This window comes from Brienomyrus brachyistius, chromosome 17 (assembly GCF_023856365.1).
Source record: "Brienomyrus brachyistius isolate T26 chromosome 17, BBRACH_0.4, whole genome shotgun sequence".
In the NCBI taxonomy this organism is placed as follows: domain Eukaryota; kingdom Metazoa; phylum Chordata; class Actinopteri; order Osteoglossiformes; family Mormyridae; genus Brienomyrus; species Brienomyrus brachyistius.
The window spans coordinates 4,382,831-4,402,669 of NC_064549.1; the positions used below are offsets into that span (position 1 = coordinate 4,382,831).

At 42.6% G+C, this 19,839-nt stretch overlaps 1 protein-coding gene across 1 annotated transcript; it reads left to right on the plus strand.

The window, feature by feature from the left end:
- The first annotated feature begins 297 nt into the window (after positions 1 to 297).
- On the plus strand, positions 298 to 8,889 carry LOC125712289 (uncharacterized). Its single transcript, XM_048982199.1, has 2 exons — positions 298 to 1,895; positions 7,671 to 8,889. Exon 1 carries the CDS (start codon positions 298 to 300, stop codon positions 1,315 to 1,317), a length of 1,020 nt encoding a protein of 339 aa, XP_048838156.1. The 3' UTR covers positions 1,318 to 1,895; positions 7,671 to 8,889.
- Positions 8,890 to 19,839: the final 10,950 nt, after the last annotated feature.

Consider the following 19,839-nt stretch of genomic DNA (forward strand, 5'->3'; position numbering starts at 1 on the left):
TGTCTGAGCTACTAATAGTGATTATTTTCTGTACACTTTATAGCTCTTACGGTGAGTTCACAAGGCAAGGTTAAATAAAGGATTGTGAACCATCAGTTTGAGAGACCATCATTTCAACCGGGGACGCTACAGTAAGAGCTTGACCCAAGCTGAGCAGAGCTTCACCACAAGAGAATAAAGAGCTCAACCACGTTCAGCGCCGCCGTCCCAGTGAAAGCCACTTCTAGGTTTCAGCTCCACGGCTTCAAAAAAGGTCTTCTGGGATCCGATGGTCATCTGCATCACCACGCTTATAGCATGGAAACGTCTGAAAAGGAATCAGAGAACACAAGGGACCTCCAGGTTGACGAGGAAAAGGCATGTCCATGCTCCACTCGGCAAAGGAGGCCCACAGAAAAGATGCAAGCTTATCTGGAGGAGGAGGCTCAAAGAAAGGAAAAACGGCTTCTCAAAGCTTATGATGAATGGAAAAAACAAGTACGTGCAACACGAGAGCAATTAAAAGGAGACATAACAAACAGTGAAATTGCTTCACTCATGGACATTTTAGAGAGTGAAAAGGATAATGTCATAAGGTTGTATATAGAAATTAGGGAAATTATCACTCCCTCCAGTGATACTAGAAGACTCATAGATGCTTGTGAAGCAGTCACTAGAGACATTATCAAGGTTGCACTAGAAAGGCTCTCGGGCATAGAAGACTATGATAGTGATAAAGTGAAGCTACGTCTCCGCGAGCTTCTCCATCAAGAGTACGCTCAATCCATCTACAGTTCCTCTCTCCCTCGATCCAGTAAGTACTCTACTGCCAGTAAGTCATGCTCTGCAAGCTCAGTAATAGCTGGAAAGAGGGCAGAAGCTGCCACAGAATTAGCAGCCAAAGAAGTAGAGTATGAAGTGCTACTAGAAGAGGAAAAACAAAAGGAGAAAATTCAACTCCTAGAGGAAAGGCAGAATAAGGAGCTTGAAATACAGAAACGTGAGTTACAGAGATTAAAGGCTGAAAAGGAAGTAAAGGCTGCACGAGCTAGATTAATGACTTATGACCAGGAAATCAAAGGTGAGAAGAGTGTTCATTCTGTTGACCATAGCAGAAGGGATCAGAAGCCCCCCGCAGTTTCCACTTATGTTCAAGCTCCTACAAATAATGTAGTCTCCACCCCACCTCCTCAAGCAGACGTCATTTATTTAACTCAAGCAGTACAAGACAGTGTTAGGTTGAAGAAACTGTTAGTAATCATTTGTTATCATTTCTGTATAATCAGCAATGAGTGTAAATATGTATATACATTATTTTGTTTTCCTTTACCTTCATAATTTAGATTATATTAGTTTACATGTATCCTGAGCATGTGTTTAAATAGTTGTCTGCCTGAGGAAAACCAGAACTTCTTCTTACTCTCACAGTCTTTTCTTTGTTCTCACTCCAAGACCCCTGCCCCCCATTGACTATAAATAAAGGTGCCAAGGGGAACCACCCTTTGTAACACATTCCTTTGTAGCCTAGCATGCAGAGAGTGTGGTTACCCTTGTGCAAGTAAAACTCTAAGTGTGTTGTCTCGTAATTAATGGTGTGTACAGAGTTGGAGTGGAAAGCCTGTCGCTTTCTCCAACATATACTGTATTGTAGTTTGGTCCTGTGTGCAGAGTTGGAGTGGAAAGCCTGACGCTTTCTCCAACATATAATTTGGTCCTTCGAGCCGGATCCGAGGACACCTGACGACATCGCCAGCGCACCGAGAGGAGCGACACCGAAGTCTGTCGACAGCCACTCGGAGACGGGTGCAAGAAAGACCTGTGACGTGAATTCGTCATCAGGCCGGTGGTTAGAACTGCGCTCAACGTCTGGTGATGTCTGACGGACCTCGGTGGTGGAACACAGGCACACAGGACAGGTGAGACAACAAAGGTTATTCAGCGAAATAACCGGGTCAATTGACGTGGGTTAGGCTTAGCCGTAATTAAGCAGAAAAGGGGTTAGGCTTAGCCGTAATTAAGCGAAATATGAACATGCATGTATTGTGTGAATGACTGGACTAAGACTATTATAGAGGCTTAGAGTTGCTTTGGTCAGTCCATTTCTTATTTTGCCTGGTGGGAAAGAAGTACTGGTGATTGAAGGATCAAGGACGGGTTTCATCCCTGAAAACCGATACCGCTGCACGAACAGCGTGCAGTAGAAGGCCGTATTGGTGTCCTCCCATATATCTCGTACCAGTGAAATTCCACCCAGGACCTGTGTAGTGCGGAGACGGGAAAGAAAAAAAAAAAAAGGGTAAAAATGGGAAAGAATCAAAGTAAGAGGATTGAACTAGAGGGAGATGAGAAGTTTATGGAAGGATATAAACCAGGTTCAGGACAAATAAGTAATCGGAGGTGGAGAAAAAAAACATGGGTTTGAAGGGAAACTCCACACTCCAGATATCTTAAAATTACAAGGAAATTTAAGACTAGAAATGTTACAAACCTTGAAGAAAGGAAAAATGGAAAAAAGGAAAAAAGAATATAAGTATTCAGATAATTGGTTGGAACAAAGTAAGTTATGAGATGTACGTAGAAAGCAGAAAAAGGATGATAGAAAGGATAAATTAACTGCAGCCGCTCTAGTCACTTTAGATGATGAGACGGTAGCCAAAACAGAAAGTAGAGAAAATAGACCACCAACACCACCACTATTGCCTGCCCCTATGCAACCCGTAGATAGAAGGGAAATAAAACAACCATCAGCTACGGGCACAATACCAAAGAAGCCATCAGCTCTTCCTTCTTCCCCCATTATAACTAGGAGTAGAGATCCTACGTTATACCCTGTGCGCGATCTAGCTACTGCTAAGATTCGATGGCATCCGCGAAATGAAGGCATTGATATTGATAGTGAAGAGGAAGAAATAGAATTACAATGCCCCCTAGTGGAGGTGGCAAACCCTAATAGAGAGCCAGATGGAGGACCTGAAACAATGTTAGTCTATAGACCATGGACAGCTGAAGATAGAACGGCAGCATTAAAGGGAATACCTCCTGTTGATGAAGGGGTACCAGAATTTTGGACAGCAATATTGGAACTACAGAGCAGTTTCCACCTGAATGGTAGAGAAATGTTCCAATGTTTAAGACAGCTGTTCAACCATAAGTGGGGAAGAGTAGCAGGAGACTTTACTGGTCATGGACCAGACAATCAACCACTTGCACATAATTCACAAGCTCTGCAACAGAGTATGCAGCAATTACATGGAAGGATAGAGACAGTGTTTATGAGACGAGCAGATTATGGCAGAATTGCACAATGCAAGCAAAAAGATGGAGAAGAGCCAGAGGATTTTATGGATAGGATAAGAGTGGTGTTTAGAGGGAATTCAGGAATTCCTCATAATGAGGAAAATGGAGGAGTTTATCAGCAACAGTTAAAACGTGCGTTCATCACAGGGCTAAAACCTGAACTGAAGAGATACATAGATAAACATTGGGTACATCAGAATACTGGTTCAGTACAGCAAGCCCTAGAATATGCCCAACACGCCCATACAGCACAAAAACAGAAATCAGACGCAGTGTTTGCTGCTAATGATACTGTTGCAATAATACATATGAATCCTCCGGGGAGGGGAGGGTTCAGAGGAAGGGGACGAGGCCGAGGAAGGGGGAGAGGTGCTTTTAGGAGCAATCAGCGAAATTTATTACAGCAAGATAACACTTGCTGGACATGCGGAAAACTTGGGCACTTAGCTAGGCAATGTAGAACCAAGTTTATAAACAACCCAAATTCCACAGAGAATCAATGACAATTAGCCTGTGAACTATCAAAAGAGCCAGATAAGCTGCAAAAACAGGATGAGACAGAAGAGATAGATTTGCAAGCAGTTTGCCAACTGCTAGCACTAAAACAACTTGAAGAACTACCAAAACGAAGGCTTATTATAAATGGGAAAATATATGAGTGCCTATGTGATACCGGAGCCTGTAGAACAGTGTTAACCACTAGCCCTCCAAGGGTCACCTTTTCCTCGTCCTCCATAAATATCCGAACTGCAGGAGGCCAAGCTGAAAGTCATCAATTGACAAATCCAGTTAGCATAAAAGATGAGGAAACAGAGTTAGAATGTCACGCCCAAGTGCTAATAAGCCCTTCATGTCCAGTCAATCTGTTAGGAAGGGATCTTATGATACAAATGGGTATTAGTGTGATTGCAACACCCACTGGCATGAAGGCTATAGTAGAAAAGCAAACTTTCGTGATACATGGCATGTCAGCTCCACAGTATTATTGGTCCCTAGATCTGGGGGGGACAGCACAGACACGTGAAATATTGAGAAAAACTAGAGAAAAGCAGTCCCCTAAACAAACCCAGTTCATGCCTGGCGATGCCTTACACGTCACTATGTGGTACAAAGGCACCCCAGGACCAGATTATGCCTATGACAAAACGTTTCATGCCCTTCAAGACACTTGTATCACCTTACAACATATATATGTTAACTCCACTACTGGCTTTTCTGCTGCTTCAGTCATCTTATCTAATAAACAACAGGCTGTGTTCAGAGGGGGAACACCACACGTATCTCTATCAAAACCACCTCAGATGCAGTGGAGGGATGTAGAGATGTTCTTACGAGATTCCATGCACAGTTACAATGACTACCAACCCGTACCTGGCTCCTGTTGGAGCTATGACAAAAAACACAATGTGTGGCGGTTTCCTTTGGGATGGAGAGTTCAAACCACTCTCACCACACACTTGCAGAACCCAACCTGACAAATTTTTCCAACCCTGGAGGAGGGATCATGTCCAGATCTAGATCGCCTCCCGGAAGGGTTGTGGTCGTCCTCCCCCGCTGATGTAGGACTGGTAAAGGGGTTTCCACCTTACAAAGTAATTGTGAAATCAGAACACCGCCCGGTAGTTAGACAATACCCGTTAAAACCTGAAGCAGAGAAAGGTATAGCCCCTGTAGTGCAGGATATTTTGGCATCAGGAATATTGCGAGAGGCTCCTGAGGCCACTTGCAATACTCCTATCTTCCCCGTCCAGAAGGGACATACAGGGAAATGGCGCATGGTGCAGGATTTAAGACCAGTAAATGAAATAGTACAACATGCTGCACCAGATGTGCCTAATCCACACCTTTTGTTAAATTCCTTGTCCCCTGACAAGAAGTATTTTTCAGTAGTGGATCTGAGTAATGCCTTTTTCTCAGTACCACTACATCCTGATTCACAACACTTATTTGGTTTCACTTATAAAGGACATAAATACACATACACTAGACTCCCTCAAGGGTTTTCAGAAAGTCCACATGTATATACAATGGCACTACGCTATTCAATGAGTTCCTGTAAAATACCGTCCCATAGTCAAGTGCTATTGTATGTAGATGATATATTAATTGCTTCAGATACAAAACAGCATTGCAAAGAAGCCACACTGTTAGTGTTACAGCATTTGTATGATACAGGACATAAAGCATCAAAACAAAAATTACAGTATTGCAGAGAGGAAGTTATATATCTTGGACATAAACTCTCCCAACAAGGTCGATCGTTATTAGAAACTAGAAAACAGGCAATACAAGAGGCACCAAAGCCAAAGACTAAACAGCAAATGATGTCCTTCTTAGGACTTTGCAATTATTGCAGGGAATGGTTACCTGATTATGCTGCACTCGTTCAACCTTTACAAACCCTGATTTATGGGAAGAACATGGCACTGAAAGATAAAATTCAGTGGACAAAAGAAGGAGAATTGGCATTCACAAACTTAAAAATGATGTTACAAACTAATGTGACACTTGCTCTGCCAGATTATCAACAACCATTTACCCTATGTGTTGATGCAAATCAAGGGTATATGAAGGCAGTATTAACACAGCCATTCGGCGCAAAAGAGAGGCCATTAGCGTTCTATTCTAAACGATTAGATGCAGTGGCAGCTGGTTTTCCGCAGTGTTTGCAGGCATGTGCAGCTGCTGCAGAAGCAGTGAAATTATCAGCAGAATTAGTGTTGTGTCACCCACTCACTTTGAAGGTGCCACATTCAGTTTCTTTAGTTTTACTGCAGACGCCACTGCCATTCCTCACACATGTTAGACATCTGACCCTAGTCTCACTCCTGCTTTCACAGTCAAACATCACAATACAGCGATGTGGTCCTCTCAACCCTAGCACCCTTCTTCCGACAGCGGAAGATGGAGAGCCACATTCGTGCAAAGCAGTTGTGGAAGAACAAACCAAACCAAGAGCAGATATTTTACAGACCCCAATACCAGATTCAACAGTTGTTTTTGTAGATGGATCAGCATCAAAAAATGACATGGGGAAGAACAAGGTCGGATATGCTGTAGTTACATCTACTGAAGTGTTGGAGGCCAATGCACTCCCCCCTGCTTGTTCAGCACAAGCGGCTGAACTCTATGCTGTAATTAGGGCATGCGAGCTCTTCAAAAACAAGCCACTTACAATATACACTGATAGTCAATATGTGTTTGGAGCTGTTCATCACCATGCAAGAGTGTGGAAAAATAGAGGATTCAAGACATCGCAAGGAACATCTTTAACTCATACGAACCTATTACTCAGGTTGTTAGATGTTGTGCAATTACCATATTGCCTTGCGATATGCAAATGTAAGGCACACCAAACTGATGCTTCCGCAATAGCTAAAGGAAACAGTTTTGCGGACATGACGGCAAAAAGTGCTGCACAAAAACAACCTGCCTTAAATGTTACAGATGTCTTGTTGATAGATAGTGATGTACTATGTGATGCACAGACTCATGCACCTAAAACAGAAATACAGAGCTGGATTAAGAGAGGAGCAATACAGCAAGGGAAAACTTATTATATGAATGACAAGCCCATCCTACCAAAAAATTTATACAAGACAGCTGCCTTAGTGAGCCATGGAAACACCCATGTCTCAACAGGAGGGATGGTACATATTATTCAACAATACTTTTATACTATAAATTTTTCTGATTATGCAAAACAATTTTGTCGAGCGTGCTTAATTTGCTGTAAACACAATGCACAAGGCAACATAAGGCCAAAACGTGGCCAGTTTCCCGCAGCTGAGTATCCATTTCAAATTGTACATATGGATTTCATTGAATTATCTTGGTCACAAGGAAAGAAGTACTGTCTAGTCATTATAGACACCTTTTCTAAGTGGGTAGAAATATACCCTGTAAAACACTGTGATGCAATGACCGTTGCAAAATGTTTGGTAGGCCATTATTTCCCTACCTATGGCATACCTCATATTATAAGATCGGACAATGGGACTCATTTTGTAAATCAGACCATGTCCCTTTGCTCACAAGCATTAGGTTTTACGCTTAAGAATCATTGCGCGTATCACCCCCAGAGCGCAGGCTTAGTGGAAAGGACCAACGGCACCATTAAAACAAGACTCAGAAAGACAGTGGAAGAGACAAAAAGACCGTGGCCAGAATGTTTGTCTCTAGTAAAATTATGGATGAGAATAACTCCCACTCCTGCAGGATTGACACCATTTGAAATAGTGTATGGTAGACCGTTTCCCTTAGCAACCGAAATGAGTGATATAGGAAAAGCAGACAGAGAAAATACGTTAGCCGATTGGATGCGTAAGCTATTATCATCACAACAAAAACATAACCCCAGTAGTCTGCCAGTAAATTCTGTTTCTGTTCAACAGGATAATCTGCAGCCAGGAGATTGGATCCTGGTCAAGGTCCTGTTGCGAAAGGATTGGAGCACTCCTCGGTGGGACGGTCCTTATCAAGTCCTCCTCACAACACCAACAGCGGTGAAGATAGCAGAGCGACCTTCCTGGATACATAAGAGTCACTGTAAGCCCATCAAGCACGTATCAGAGACCTCTGTACCTTCGGAGTAGCAGTGGAAGTCCGCTACAAAGGCGCAGCAATCAATAGGATACTGACGTCTCAACCCGGTGAAGAAAACAGCTGATCTGCACTCCATTTAGAATGGCTCTGATTGGGTGGGGATGTGGTAAGGTAACTCTCGGTGTAATTCTCTTTATGGGAATTGTTGGTCTGCTTCTGCACTCACCAGAGCAGGTGTTTCATCCACCTAGATGGACACATGATGGTTCCTACCTGAGACCTATCTCCACAAATGAGACCCATCCTTTCCTACAAAATTACTGGTATCGTTATGTTTATGATTCAGCAAAGAAAGACAATTTAACTAACTGTTATGTCTGTACACATATGTCCCTGGATCCCCATGCCAGTCCCTCATGGTTGAATTGGTTTCTTACTGGGTCCTGGTGGCAGTTACTGCTAAAGTTCTCACTCCCCATTCTTGTTACATTATTATTTGTATGTTGTTGTTTCATTTGTATTATACCCTGCCTCCGTTCCATGATACAACATACTTTTAGTTCTGTTTTTCTGCTATACACTGCAGAAGAACGAATGGATTTACTAACCTTGTCTAGCCCTCTTAATAATGATGATGATGTGATCTGAATGACGGTTGTGCTGAAAGTGTTTTTGCAATTTGTACAATACTGATGCTTCTGATCATACTGTCATGATAAACAGGAGGGACTGTTAGGTTGAAGAAACTGTTAGTAATCATTTGTTATCATTTCTGTATAATCAGCAATGAGTGTAAATATGTATATACATTATTTTGTTTTCCTTTACCTTCATAATTTAGATTATATTAGTTTACATGTATCCTGAGCACGTGTTTAAATAGTTGTCTACCTGAGGAAAACCAGAACTTCTTCTTACTCTCACAGTCTTTTCTTTGTTCTCACTCCAAGACCCCTGCCCCCCATTGACTATAAATAAAGGTGCCAAGGGGAACCACCCTTTGTAACACATTCCTTTGTAGCCTAGCATGCAGAGAGTGTGGTTACCCTTGTGCAAGTAAAACTCTAAGTGTGTTGTCTCGTAATTAATGGTGTGTACAGAGTTGGAGTGGAAAGCCTGTCGCTTTCTCCAACATATACTGTATTGTAGTTTGGTCCTGTGTGCAGAGTTGGAGTGGAAAGCCTGACGCTTTCTCCAACAGACAGTATCTCCATGAACAGGCTGCCAATACCAGAGCCATTCATGTTCACAGGTGACCTACTACAGTTCATTGAGTGGAAAGCTTCATTTACTGCCCTCATTGACAAGAAGAACATCTCATCTGCTGACAAACTATACTACTTAAAGAAATATGTGGGAGGTGCAGCACGACAAACACTTGATGGCATCTTCTACAGGAATGACAGCGAAGCGTATAAGGATGCATGGGAACGCCTCAATCAAAGGTATGGACATCCATTTATTGTTCAGAAAGCGTTTAGAGAAAAGCTGTCAAAATGGCCAAAGATACAAACAAATGACTCTAAAGGATTTAGGGCATTTGCTGATTTCATTCAAACATGCCATGAGGCGATGCCTTACATTGAAGGCCTAAACATTCTCAACGATTGTGAGGAGAACCAGAAACTTGTTCAAAAGTTACCAAATTGGGCTGCTGCAAGGTGGAATCGTCAAGCTACTCAGTTTATGAGAGATAATCGAAAATTTCCTGGTTTAAAGCACTTTGCTGAGTTCATGTCTTCTGAATCAGAGATTGTATGCAACCCAATCACATCATTCCAGGCTCTCCATTCTACAGACTTCACCACAGCCACTGCAAGGAACTTACAAAGGGAAAAAAGGCCTACCTCAAGTGTCCTCCACACGCAGGTGTTAACAGAGACAGAAAATGCAAAACAAAGATTGAATGTTAAACTACCATGCATGCTCTGTCAAGACAATGGACACAAACTTCATGTTTGCCCACGGTTTAAGGTCCAGTCACTTGAAGAGAGAAGGAAATACATAAAGAACAAAAGGCTCTGTTATGGTTGTCTCAAACCAGGACACAGTGCAAAGGCATGTCGTTACAGACTTGTGTGTGAAATGTGCAAGAAAAAACACCCTACCTGTCTGTACGACTTCAACTACGACAAGAAAAATTCAACTACAGACTCAATTCAGATCAACACAGAGCAGACTGCAACTACCCTGTCTCTCAATGTTGAAAACAGTGAACAATGTGTCAGCACTTCCATGATTGTACCAGTATGGGTCTCTTCAGAGCAACTTCCAGGTACAGAGAAGCTTGTTTATGCACTCTTAGATACTCAGAGTGACACAGTGTTCATAGACCAAGATGTGTCCAATGATCTCAAGGCAAAGTCCACTCCAATAAGATTAAAGCTCACTACAATGCTGGGTAAAGATGCTGTTGTACCAAGCGAACGTGTTTCAGGTCTCAAGGTGAGAGGCTACAACTCCACGGAAACAATTGAACTCCCTTTAGCTTACACCAAAGACTGTATACCAGTTAACCGCTCTCACATTCCTACTTGTGAAACAGCAAAACGATGGAATCATCTCAAGGAGATAGTGAATGAGATTCCCCTGCATCTAGGATGTGAAGTTGGCCTTTTAATTGGCTACAATTGCTCAAAGGCTCTGGCTCCGAGACAGGTAATATTAGGAGAGGAGAACGAACCCTATGCAGTCCACACAGCATTGGGCTGGAGTATTGTTGGCCCCACATCATCTCACAATGACTCCTTCAGCACTGTGTGTCACAGAATAACAGTAAAAGAGCTCCCCCTAGTGACTCCAGCTGATGCACTTAAGGTTCTCGAGTCAGACTTCAAGGATGACGTCAAGGACAACAGGTCAGTGTCGCAAGATGACATTCTCTTTCTAAAGACATTAAAGGAAGGAATTTATAAAAATACTGAAGGACATTACGAAATGCCACTTCCATTTAAAGAACGACCACTCTTACCGGACAACAAGCAAATGGCCATTGGGCGACTTCAAAGTCTCAAAAACAAACTGTCAAAGGACCAAAGGCATAAGGAGCAGTATGTGAAGTTTATGAATGAAGTCCTAGAAAGAGGAGAAGCAGAGGAAGTGGAAAGTGAAGCAAAGGAAGGAGAAAGGTGGTATATTCCCCACCACGGGATATATCATCCCCAGAAACCAGACAAACTGAGGGTAGTCTTTGATGCCTCCGCTAAGTACAAAGGTACCAGTCTGAACGACCATCTGCTGTCTGGCCCAGATTTGCTAAATAATCTAAATGGAGTTCTCATCAGATTTAGACTGCATGAAGTTGCATTGTTGTGCGACATTGAGAAAATGTTCCACCAATTTTTTGTGCATGAATCAGATAGACTATTTAAGATTTTTATGGTGGAAAAATGGCAACATGAACACAGAGCCCCAAGAATTCCGAATGAAGGTTCACCTCTTCGGCGCTTCATCATCACCAGGATGTGCAAATTACGGTTTAAAGTATCTTGCCAAAGAAAATGAGACACAGTTCCCCCTTGCATCTCAGTTCATAATGAAAGATTTTTATGTGGACGATGGGGTGACAAGCACTGCAAGCATCAAAGAAGCTGTTCAGCTCGCCCAAGATGCTCAGACAATCTGCGCATCAGGTGGCCTCAGACTGCACAAGTTTGTAAGCAACGACCAAACTGTGTTAAACAGCATCCCACCATCTGAACGTGCTCCTTCACAGCAGGCATGTGATCTGACACTCAATGACTCTAAACTTGAAAGAGTGCTAGGCATTCACTGGCATATTGAATCAGACACACTCAGATTTCGCTTTCGACCCAACTAACAACCTGCTACACGGCGTGGCATCCTATCTACTGTCGCATCTCTTTACGACCCACTGGGATTCATCTCCCCCTTTGTGCTCACAGGCAAACGGGTGCTTCAGGAGACCTGCAAACAAGGCTCAGGCTGGGATGACCCCCTCTCCAGTGAATTAAGGCCAGTGTGGGACAATTGGAACAGTGACTTAAGGAACTTAGAGAAAATCACAATTCCACGCTGTTATGTTCCTACAGACTTTGGGCAAATAGTGAAAAGAGAGTTGCATCATTTTTCTGATGCCAGCTCACATGGCTATGGCCAGTGTTCTTATTTAAAACATATAAACCAAGATGATAAAGTGCATTGTGCTTTAGTTACAGCAAAGACTAGAGTGGCTCCTATCAAGATAACAACAATCCCACGTCTTGAACTGACAGCTGCGGTTGTCTCCATTAATGCAAGTAACATGTTAAGGGACGAGCTTGGATTGACACAGAGTGAAGAGTACTTCTGGACTGACTCAAAGGTAGTTTTAGGCTACATTAATAATGAAGCACGTCGGTTTCACACATTTGTCTCCAACAGAATTCAAAAGATAAGGACTAACAGCTTCCCTCAGCAGTGGAGATATGTGCCTTCTGACCAGAATCCTGCAGACATCGCCTCCAGAGGTTCCAGTGTGGGTGAGCTTATAACATCAGTCTGGTTCAAAGGGCCACAGTTTCTGTGGGAGAAGGAAGTTCCTCCAGCTTCAGGAATTGGCGAAAACATACTACTCGGGGATCCAGAAGTCAAAAGGGTACATACACTGAACACCCTCAAAGCAGAGAAGAAAGGTTTATCAGAGAGGTTAACAAAATTTTCATCATGGTACAAGGCCACTCAAGCCCTAGCTCGCCTCATTCGCTGTGCTAAGAGAAAGAAAACAACAAGCCACAGTACTGTACAAGAAAGACAAAACGCACAAAATGTTATTCTGAAAGACATACAAGCCAGGGAGTATGCAGTGGAGATAAAGTTGCTTAAAAATGAAAAGGAACTCCCCTACAAAAGCAAACTGTATCAAATGGATACCTTTCTTGATAGCGATGGACTCCTCAAGGTGGGAGGAAAACTTAAAGATGCTTCATTCTCCTCTATATTGAAACACCCAGTGATAATTCCAAAGGGTAACCATGTCACTCAGCTAATAATCAGCCATTTCCACAGTAAAGTGCAGCACCAAGGAAAGGGACTGACAATCAATGAAATCAGATCAAATGGATTTTGGTTTCCAAGCATCAACAAAGCTGTAAGAAACTTTATACAGAAATGTGTAAGGTGTCGCAGACTCAGAAGGGGTACTGAGGAACAGAAAATGGCTTATCTCCCAGTCCAGCGTTTAGATCCAGCTCCACCATTCACATTCTGTGGAATGGACTGTTTTGGCCCTTTTCTAACTAAGAAAGCTCGTAAGGTGAACAAGCATTATGGACTTATTTTTACGTGCTTTTGCTGCAGAGCAGTGCACATGGAAATGTTAGACGACATGACCACGGACGCCTTTATAAATGCCCTCCGCTGTTTCATAGCCATCAGAGGAGCTGTCAGTGAGATAAGGTGTGATCAAGGAAGTAACTTTGTTGGCGCAAAAAATGAGCTGCAAGAAGCATTGAAACAAATGGACTGTGATCGCATTACTGCGTTTCTTGCTGAGAAACAATGCGACTTCAAAATGCACGCTCCTCATTCAAGCCACACAGGAGGTGTGTGGGAAAGGCAAATCAGGACTGTCCGAAATGTTCTGCGCTCAACAGTTTCTCTTTCATCAGGCAGAATGGACGACGCATCATTAAGGACATTCTTTTATGAGGCAATGGCGATTGTCAACAGCAGGCCTCTTACAGTGGACAACTTAAGTGATCCAAACAGTCCCGAGCCATTAACACCCAATCACCTGCTAATGATGAAGTCAAGGTCATCCATGCCCCCGCCAGGTAGATTCATTAAAGAGGACATTTATGCACAGAAAAGGTGGCTGCAGGTGCAGTATTTATCAGAACAGTTTTGGTCACGTTGGAAAAAGGAGTATCTGTCTAACATCGCAACAAGACAGAAATGGCACTCTCCAAGGAGAAACTTGAAGGTTGGAGATGTTGTGATGGAGAAAATGGATGACTTGCCACGCAATGAATGGAGATTAGCACGTGTAATGGACACAACAACTGACAAAGATGGACTTGTAAGAAAGGTAAAGCTTCGTTTTGGAGAAAGGAAGATGGACAAAGGACAATGTTACAGTAAACCTTCTGTAGTGGAACGCCCAGTGCAGAAACTGGTTTTGCTATTGGAGACTGTTTAATTACATTCTGAAGTTTAAGGTTTATTCTGTCATGTAAACTGTGTTTTCATACAATGTAATGTTTACAGGTCAACAGTTACAGGTCATTTCTTCATTAGGAAATCATTATCACTCCGTTTGGTTCCCATTTGAGCTCTAATGATTTGGTGGGAGTGTAAATGACCGTATTAATATTTCGTTTATTACATTTATTGGTTACAAATGTTATTCCTTGTTTAACTGTATAAGACGAGTGATGCCTTTTATTGTGAAAGAACGGCTTTTATTTTGAAGGAACATAGAGCAACAAGCTGCCATAAACCAGTGTTGCAAACCGCACAGTAGCGGGAAAACTTCATGGAAGTCGAAGCAAGGTGTGTTCCGTGAAAAAGGAATAGTTATATTACGATTCTTTTTTGGTTAATTTCTTAAATACCAGTGATGGTTTTAGCTCCTGGTTGATGAGGAACAAGGTGGATTTTGAAGGTTGATTTGTAAATGTATATATGTTTAATATTTGTGTTGTAAGGTGTTTTGCCGAGTAAAATGGACTACGTTTTTGCTCACTACAAGGTGCTAAAGAGCACGGATAAATTAAGCGTGTTAAAGGGTTATAATTTACAAGCTGCTTTGTTTTATTTGTCATGTAAGGTCACGGACAATTTGATAATGATTTACTTTATTTCGTGATTCGAAGGTGTTTAAAAGCAAGTGTGACGGTGCGTCACGACGTAACGTGGCTGCGTATAGCAGGGCAGTGGAGTTGGCGGGAGAGAGAGGGGGAAAGGAGGTTTTTTTTGGTTCGTTCGGGTGATGTAGAGTAAGTAGGGAGAATTCCTTAATGTAGTCAACCGGTACACAGGACCAGATTAGTCTGAAGGCAGGTTCGAGCCACGTTGGTGCTCCGGAGAAGGGAAATTGCTGTGTGTTACCAGAACGACAGACGAGAGCTGCTCCCGGTGTCGCGCAGAGGGAACCGGAGCTTGGAGGAATCGCGGTAGCTTCCCTGCTATACAGAGACGACTCATCAGCTCCAGCACCAAGGACGACGCAGGTGATATTTAATAAAGTTTATTTCGGCGAATGTACATCAGGATGATCAGCAACTTGGCCAAGAAGTAGAAGACTTCTGCTAACGTGACGGACACTAAGCGGAGTTTTAAAAGATCGCTGCTGCACACCCCATTTTCTGCGCACGCTACCACCTGGCAGGGCAGGCCCGCTATGTTCTAACTGCATGCCCGGATGCCTGATTTCTCTGGCGGTCATTTTTGGAAGTAGATGTACTGAACAGACTTTCGCATGGGAGTGTTGATGTTATCGGACGGATTATTACAATGTGCCGGTGGTATAAAGTGCTAAATGAATAAGGTTCATTTCTGTTATGAGGTTGTTGTTGTGCATGTGTAATATGAATGTGTCCTGTTGTAAGGTTACTACGAACGTGTTATATGAAGGGTAAAAAATATCCCGTCGGAGGTAAACGGGAGTTCTTACTTGAAGCCTCCACCGTTAGACACTGAGCGCTCAGTAGGGTGACTGGGGCTGGGGTTTCATTAATAGAGGGGAGTTAGGTGGTTGGTGAAACTCAATTTGGTAATTGCAGTCCTTTGTTTTATGTGAGCTTTGGTTCTTTCCATCTATTTTCCATCTATCAATAATTTGGTAATCATCTTGCAGAGAATAAACTGCCTATGTGTTCAATTTACCCTATCCTGGGTTACAGTGGTTACCCTGCTTCTATTATTTAGGCTCTCTCCGGAGTAGGGGCGTCTCACCTGCTACTGCTGGGTACTTCGGTCGGAGGGTGGGGGTACGGTGTGGGTACTTAAACATCACGCTATCCCCAACAGTACTACACTCCAGGTTGGCACCGTGACGCTGATAGGGAAGTCCTGGAGCCTTAGCCGATCTGCTCACGTAGTGCATGTACCAGACTAGGGAGGCGATTGGTGAGGGTACAGGGACCTAGATCCTGCTGTACCATCTCCGTCCGGAGGATTGGGCAGCCTAGACCTCTACTACGCAGGCTGTGGCCCAGTCTGTTACACATTGTTAAAATGGTTTAATTGAATATACGTGTAAAAGATAATCTATGTAGAAAACGTTGACAAAAGGATATTAGAACTTAAAGGAAAGAATTCATTTATGTTTTGGAATAAGGAAAGGTGTTAAAGGTAACTTGCTGTCTGAGCTACTAATAGTGATTATTTTCTGTACACTTTATAGCTCTTACGGTGAGTTCACAAGGCAAGGTTAAATAAAGGATTGTGAACCATCAGTTTGAGAGACGATCATTTCAACCGGGGACGCTACATTCTGTACTTTGCCTATTTTGACACTAGTTTCATCACCTGATTCTACTCATCAACTCTGATCTGAGGAACTTTGTTTCTAGTGTCGACGACATTCCTAGGGTGAGTTACGCCCACTTCCGGTTTTGATGCTAATATGCTAACATGATTGTAGTTTTTTCTGTACATTGCCTATTTTGACGCTAATTTCTTCACTTGGCTCTACTTATTAAGATGGATCTGAGGAACTTTGTTTCTAATCTCTACGGTATTCCTAGGCTCTGAGATGCCGACTTCTGGTTTTGATGCTAATATGCTAGCATGATTGTAGTTTTTTGTACATTGCCTGTTTTGATGCTAGTTTAATGTCTTTACTCATCAACTCTGATCTGAGGAACTTTGTTTCTAGTGTCGACGACATTCCTAGGCTGTGTTACGCCCACTTCCTGTTTTGATGCTAACATGATTGTAGTTTTTTCTGTACATTGCCTGTTTTGATGCTAATTTCTTCACTTGCCTCTACTTATTAAGATGGATCTGAGGATCTTTGTTTCTAATCTCTACGGTATTCCTAGGCTGTGAGATGCCGACTTCTGGTTTTGATGCTAATATGCTAGCATGATTGTAGTGTTTTTACATTGCCTGTTTTGATGCTAGTTTTATGTCTTTACTCTACTCATCAACTCTCATCTGAGGAACTTTGTTTCTAGTGTCGACGACATTCCTAGGGTGAGTTACGCCCACTTCCGGTTTTGATGCTAATATGCTAACATGATTGTAGTTTTTTTGTGCATTGCCTGTTTTGATGCTAGTTTAATGTCTTTACTCATCAACTCTGATCTGAGGAACTTTGTTTCTAGTGTCGACGACATTCCTAGGCTGTTACGCCCACTTCCGGTTTTGATGCTAGCATGATTGTAGTTTTTTAACATTGCCTGTTTTGATGCTAGTTTTATGTCTTTACTCTACTCATCAACTCTGATCTGAGGATCTTTGTTTCTAATCTCTAGGGTATTCCTAGGCTCTGAGATGCCGACTTCTGGTTTTGATGCTAATATGCTAGCATGATTGTAGTGTTTTTACATTGCCTGTTTTGATGCTAGTTTAATGTCTTTACTCTACTCATCAACTCTCATCTGAGGAACTTTGTTTCTAGTGTCGACGACATTCCTAGGGTGAGTTACGCCCACTTCCGGTTATCTCACTGCTGATTTTCCTGGAGCGGCTAGATTCCCTCAACCTATAATAACATGTTGATGTCCCCACACATTCCAGGGGTCACACACTTGACTTGGTCATTTCAAACTTCGCCCCCATCAGTAATCTACAGGTATATGATCTTGGTATCTCGGACCATAAAGTAGTGTCAATGGAGCTGGCCTTTCTCTCCCCCCATATCAAACCAAAACGTCAGATCCATTTCAGAAATCTGAAGACCATCAATGCAGATGCCCTCGCCCTGGACCTTAAATTTCTCTCCTCTGAACCTGTCAGCAGTGCAACAGCAGAGGTGCAACATGCACATCAATTTCTTCAGACAAAAAGTTGATAATATCCGTTCATACCTCTCCATCACGAATATCTTGCCTCCTCCAACTGTCGACCTACTACCTGAGAAGGTCCAGCCACTTTGCTCCTTCTCTGCTACCACACGGGAAGAGGTGGAGAACGTCATCAGGAAAATGAAACCATCTACCAGTTCCCTGGACCCTTTCCCTTCAGCCCTGCTAAAGGTCAACATCTCTGCCGTCTCTCCACTCATCACCCGGATCATAAACCAATCCCTCCTGACTGGCCATATTCCTTCTACTTTAAAAACTGCTGTCATCAGACCTCTATTGAAAAAACCCACCATGGACTCTGAAGTTCTCTCTAACTATGGGCCCATCTCCAATCTTCCATGCCTCTCTAAAGTTCTGGAAAAAAACTGTTGCAGCACAACTTCATGATCACCTCAAACTGAGTAACCTGTTTGAAAAATTTCAGTCCGGTTTCCGCCCTGGCCAGGGTCACCAATGATCTTCTGATGACGGCAGATACTGGTTCCCCTTCTATACTCATCCTCCTTGACCTGACAGCTGCTTTTGACACAATAGACCATAACATCCTCTTTCACCGCCTGCAATGCACCATGGGACTCTCAGGAACTGTTCATAACTGGTTCACGTCATACCTAACTGGCAGAACCGAACATGTCACCCTTGGCAGCGCAAAATCTCACATCCACAACGTCACCTGTGGTGTCCCACAGGGCTCTGTGCTTGGCCTCACTTGACACCAAGTCAAGTGTGTGACCCCTGGAATGTGTGGGGACATCAACATGTTGTTGTAGGTTGAGGGAATCTAGCAGCTCCAGGAAATCAGCAGTGAGATAACCGGAAGTGGTCTTTACTCTACTCATCAACTCTGATCTGAGGAACTTTGTTTCTAGTGTCGACGACATTCCTAGGCTGTGTTACGCCCACTTCCTGTTTTGATGCTAACATGATTGTAGTTTTTTCTGTACATTGCCTGTTTTGATGCTAATTTCTTCACTTGCCTCTACTTATTAAGATGGATCTGAGGATCTTTGTTTCTAATCTCTACGGTATTCCTAGGCTGTGAGATGCCGACTTCTGGTTTTGATGCTAATATGCTAGCATGATTGTAGTGTTTTTACATTGCCTGTTTTGATGCTAGTTTAATGTCTTTACTCTACTCATCAAGCCGGATCTGAGTAACTTTGTTTCTAATCTCTAGAGTATTCCTAGGCTGTGAGATGCCGACTTCTGGTTTTGATGCTAATATGCTAGCATGATTGTAGTTTTTTTACATTGCCTGTTTTGATGCTAGTTTAATGTCTTTACTCTACTCATCAACTCTGATCTGAGGAACTTTGTTTCTAGTGTCGACGACATTCCTAGGGTGAGTTACGCCCACTTCCGGTTTTGTTGCTAACATGATTGTAGTTTTTTTTGTGCATTGCCTGTTTTGATGCTAATTTCTTTACTTGCCTCTACTTATTAAGATGGATCTGAGGATCTTTGTTTCTAATCTCTACGGTATTCCTAGGCTGTGAGATGCCGACTTCTGGTTTTGATGCTGATATGCTAGCATGATTGTAGTTTTTTGTACATTGCCTGTTTTGACGCTAGTTTTATGTCTTTTCTCATCAACTCTGATCTGAGCAACTTTGTTTCTAGTGTCGACGACATTCCTAGGGTGAGTTACGCCCACTTCCGGTTTTGATGCTAGCATGATTGTAGTTTTTTAACATTGCCTGTTTTGATGCTAGTTTTTATGTCTTTACTCTACTCATCAACTCTGATCTGAGGATCTTTGTTTCTAATCTCTAGGGTATTCCTAGGCTGTGAGATGCCGACTTCTGGTTTTGATGCTAATATGTTAACATGATTGTAGTTTTTTTGTGCATTGCCTGTTTTGATGCTAGTTTTATGTCTTTACTCTACTCATCTACTCTGATCTGAGGAACTTTGTTTCTAGTGTCGACGACATTCCTAGGGTGAGTTACGCCCACTTCTGGTTTTGATGCTAATATGCTAGCATGATTGTAGTTTTTTTGTGCATTGCCTGTTTTGATGCTAGTTTAATGTCTTTACTCATCAA

Bases quoted from the DNA above. Each gene is read 5' to 3' on its own strand.
- LOC125712289 (XM_048982199.1), top strand. From the start codon at position 298: ATGGAAACGTCTGAAAAGGAATCAGAGAACACAAGGGACCTCCAGGTT.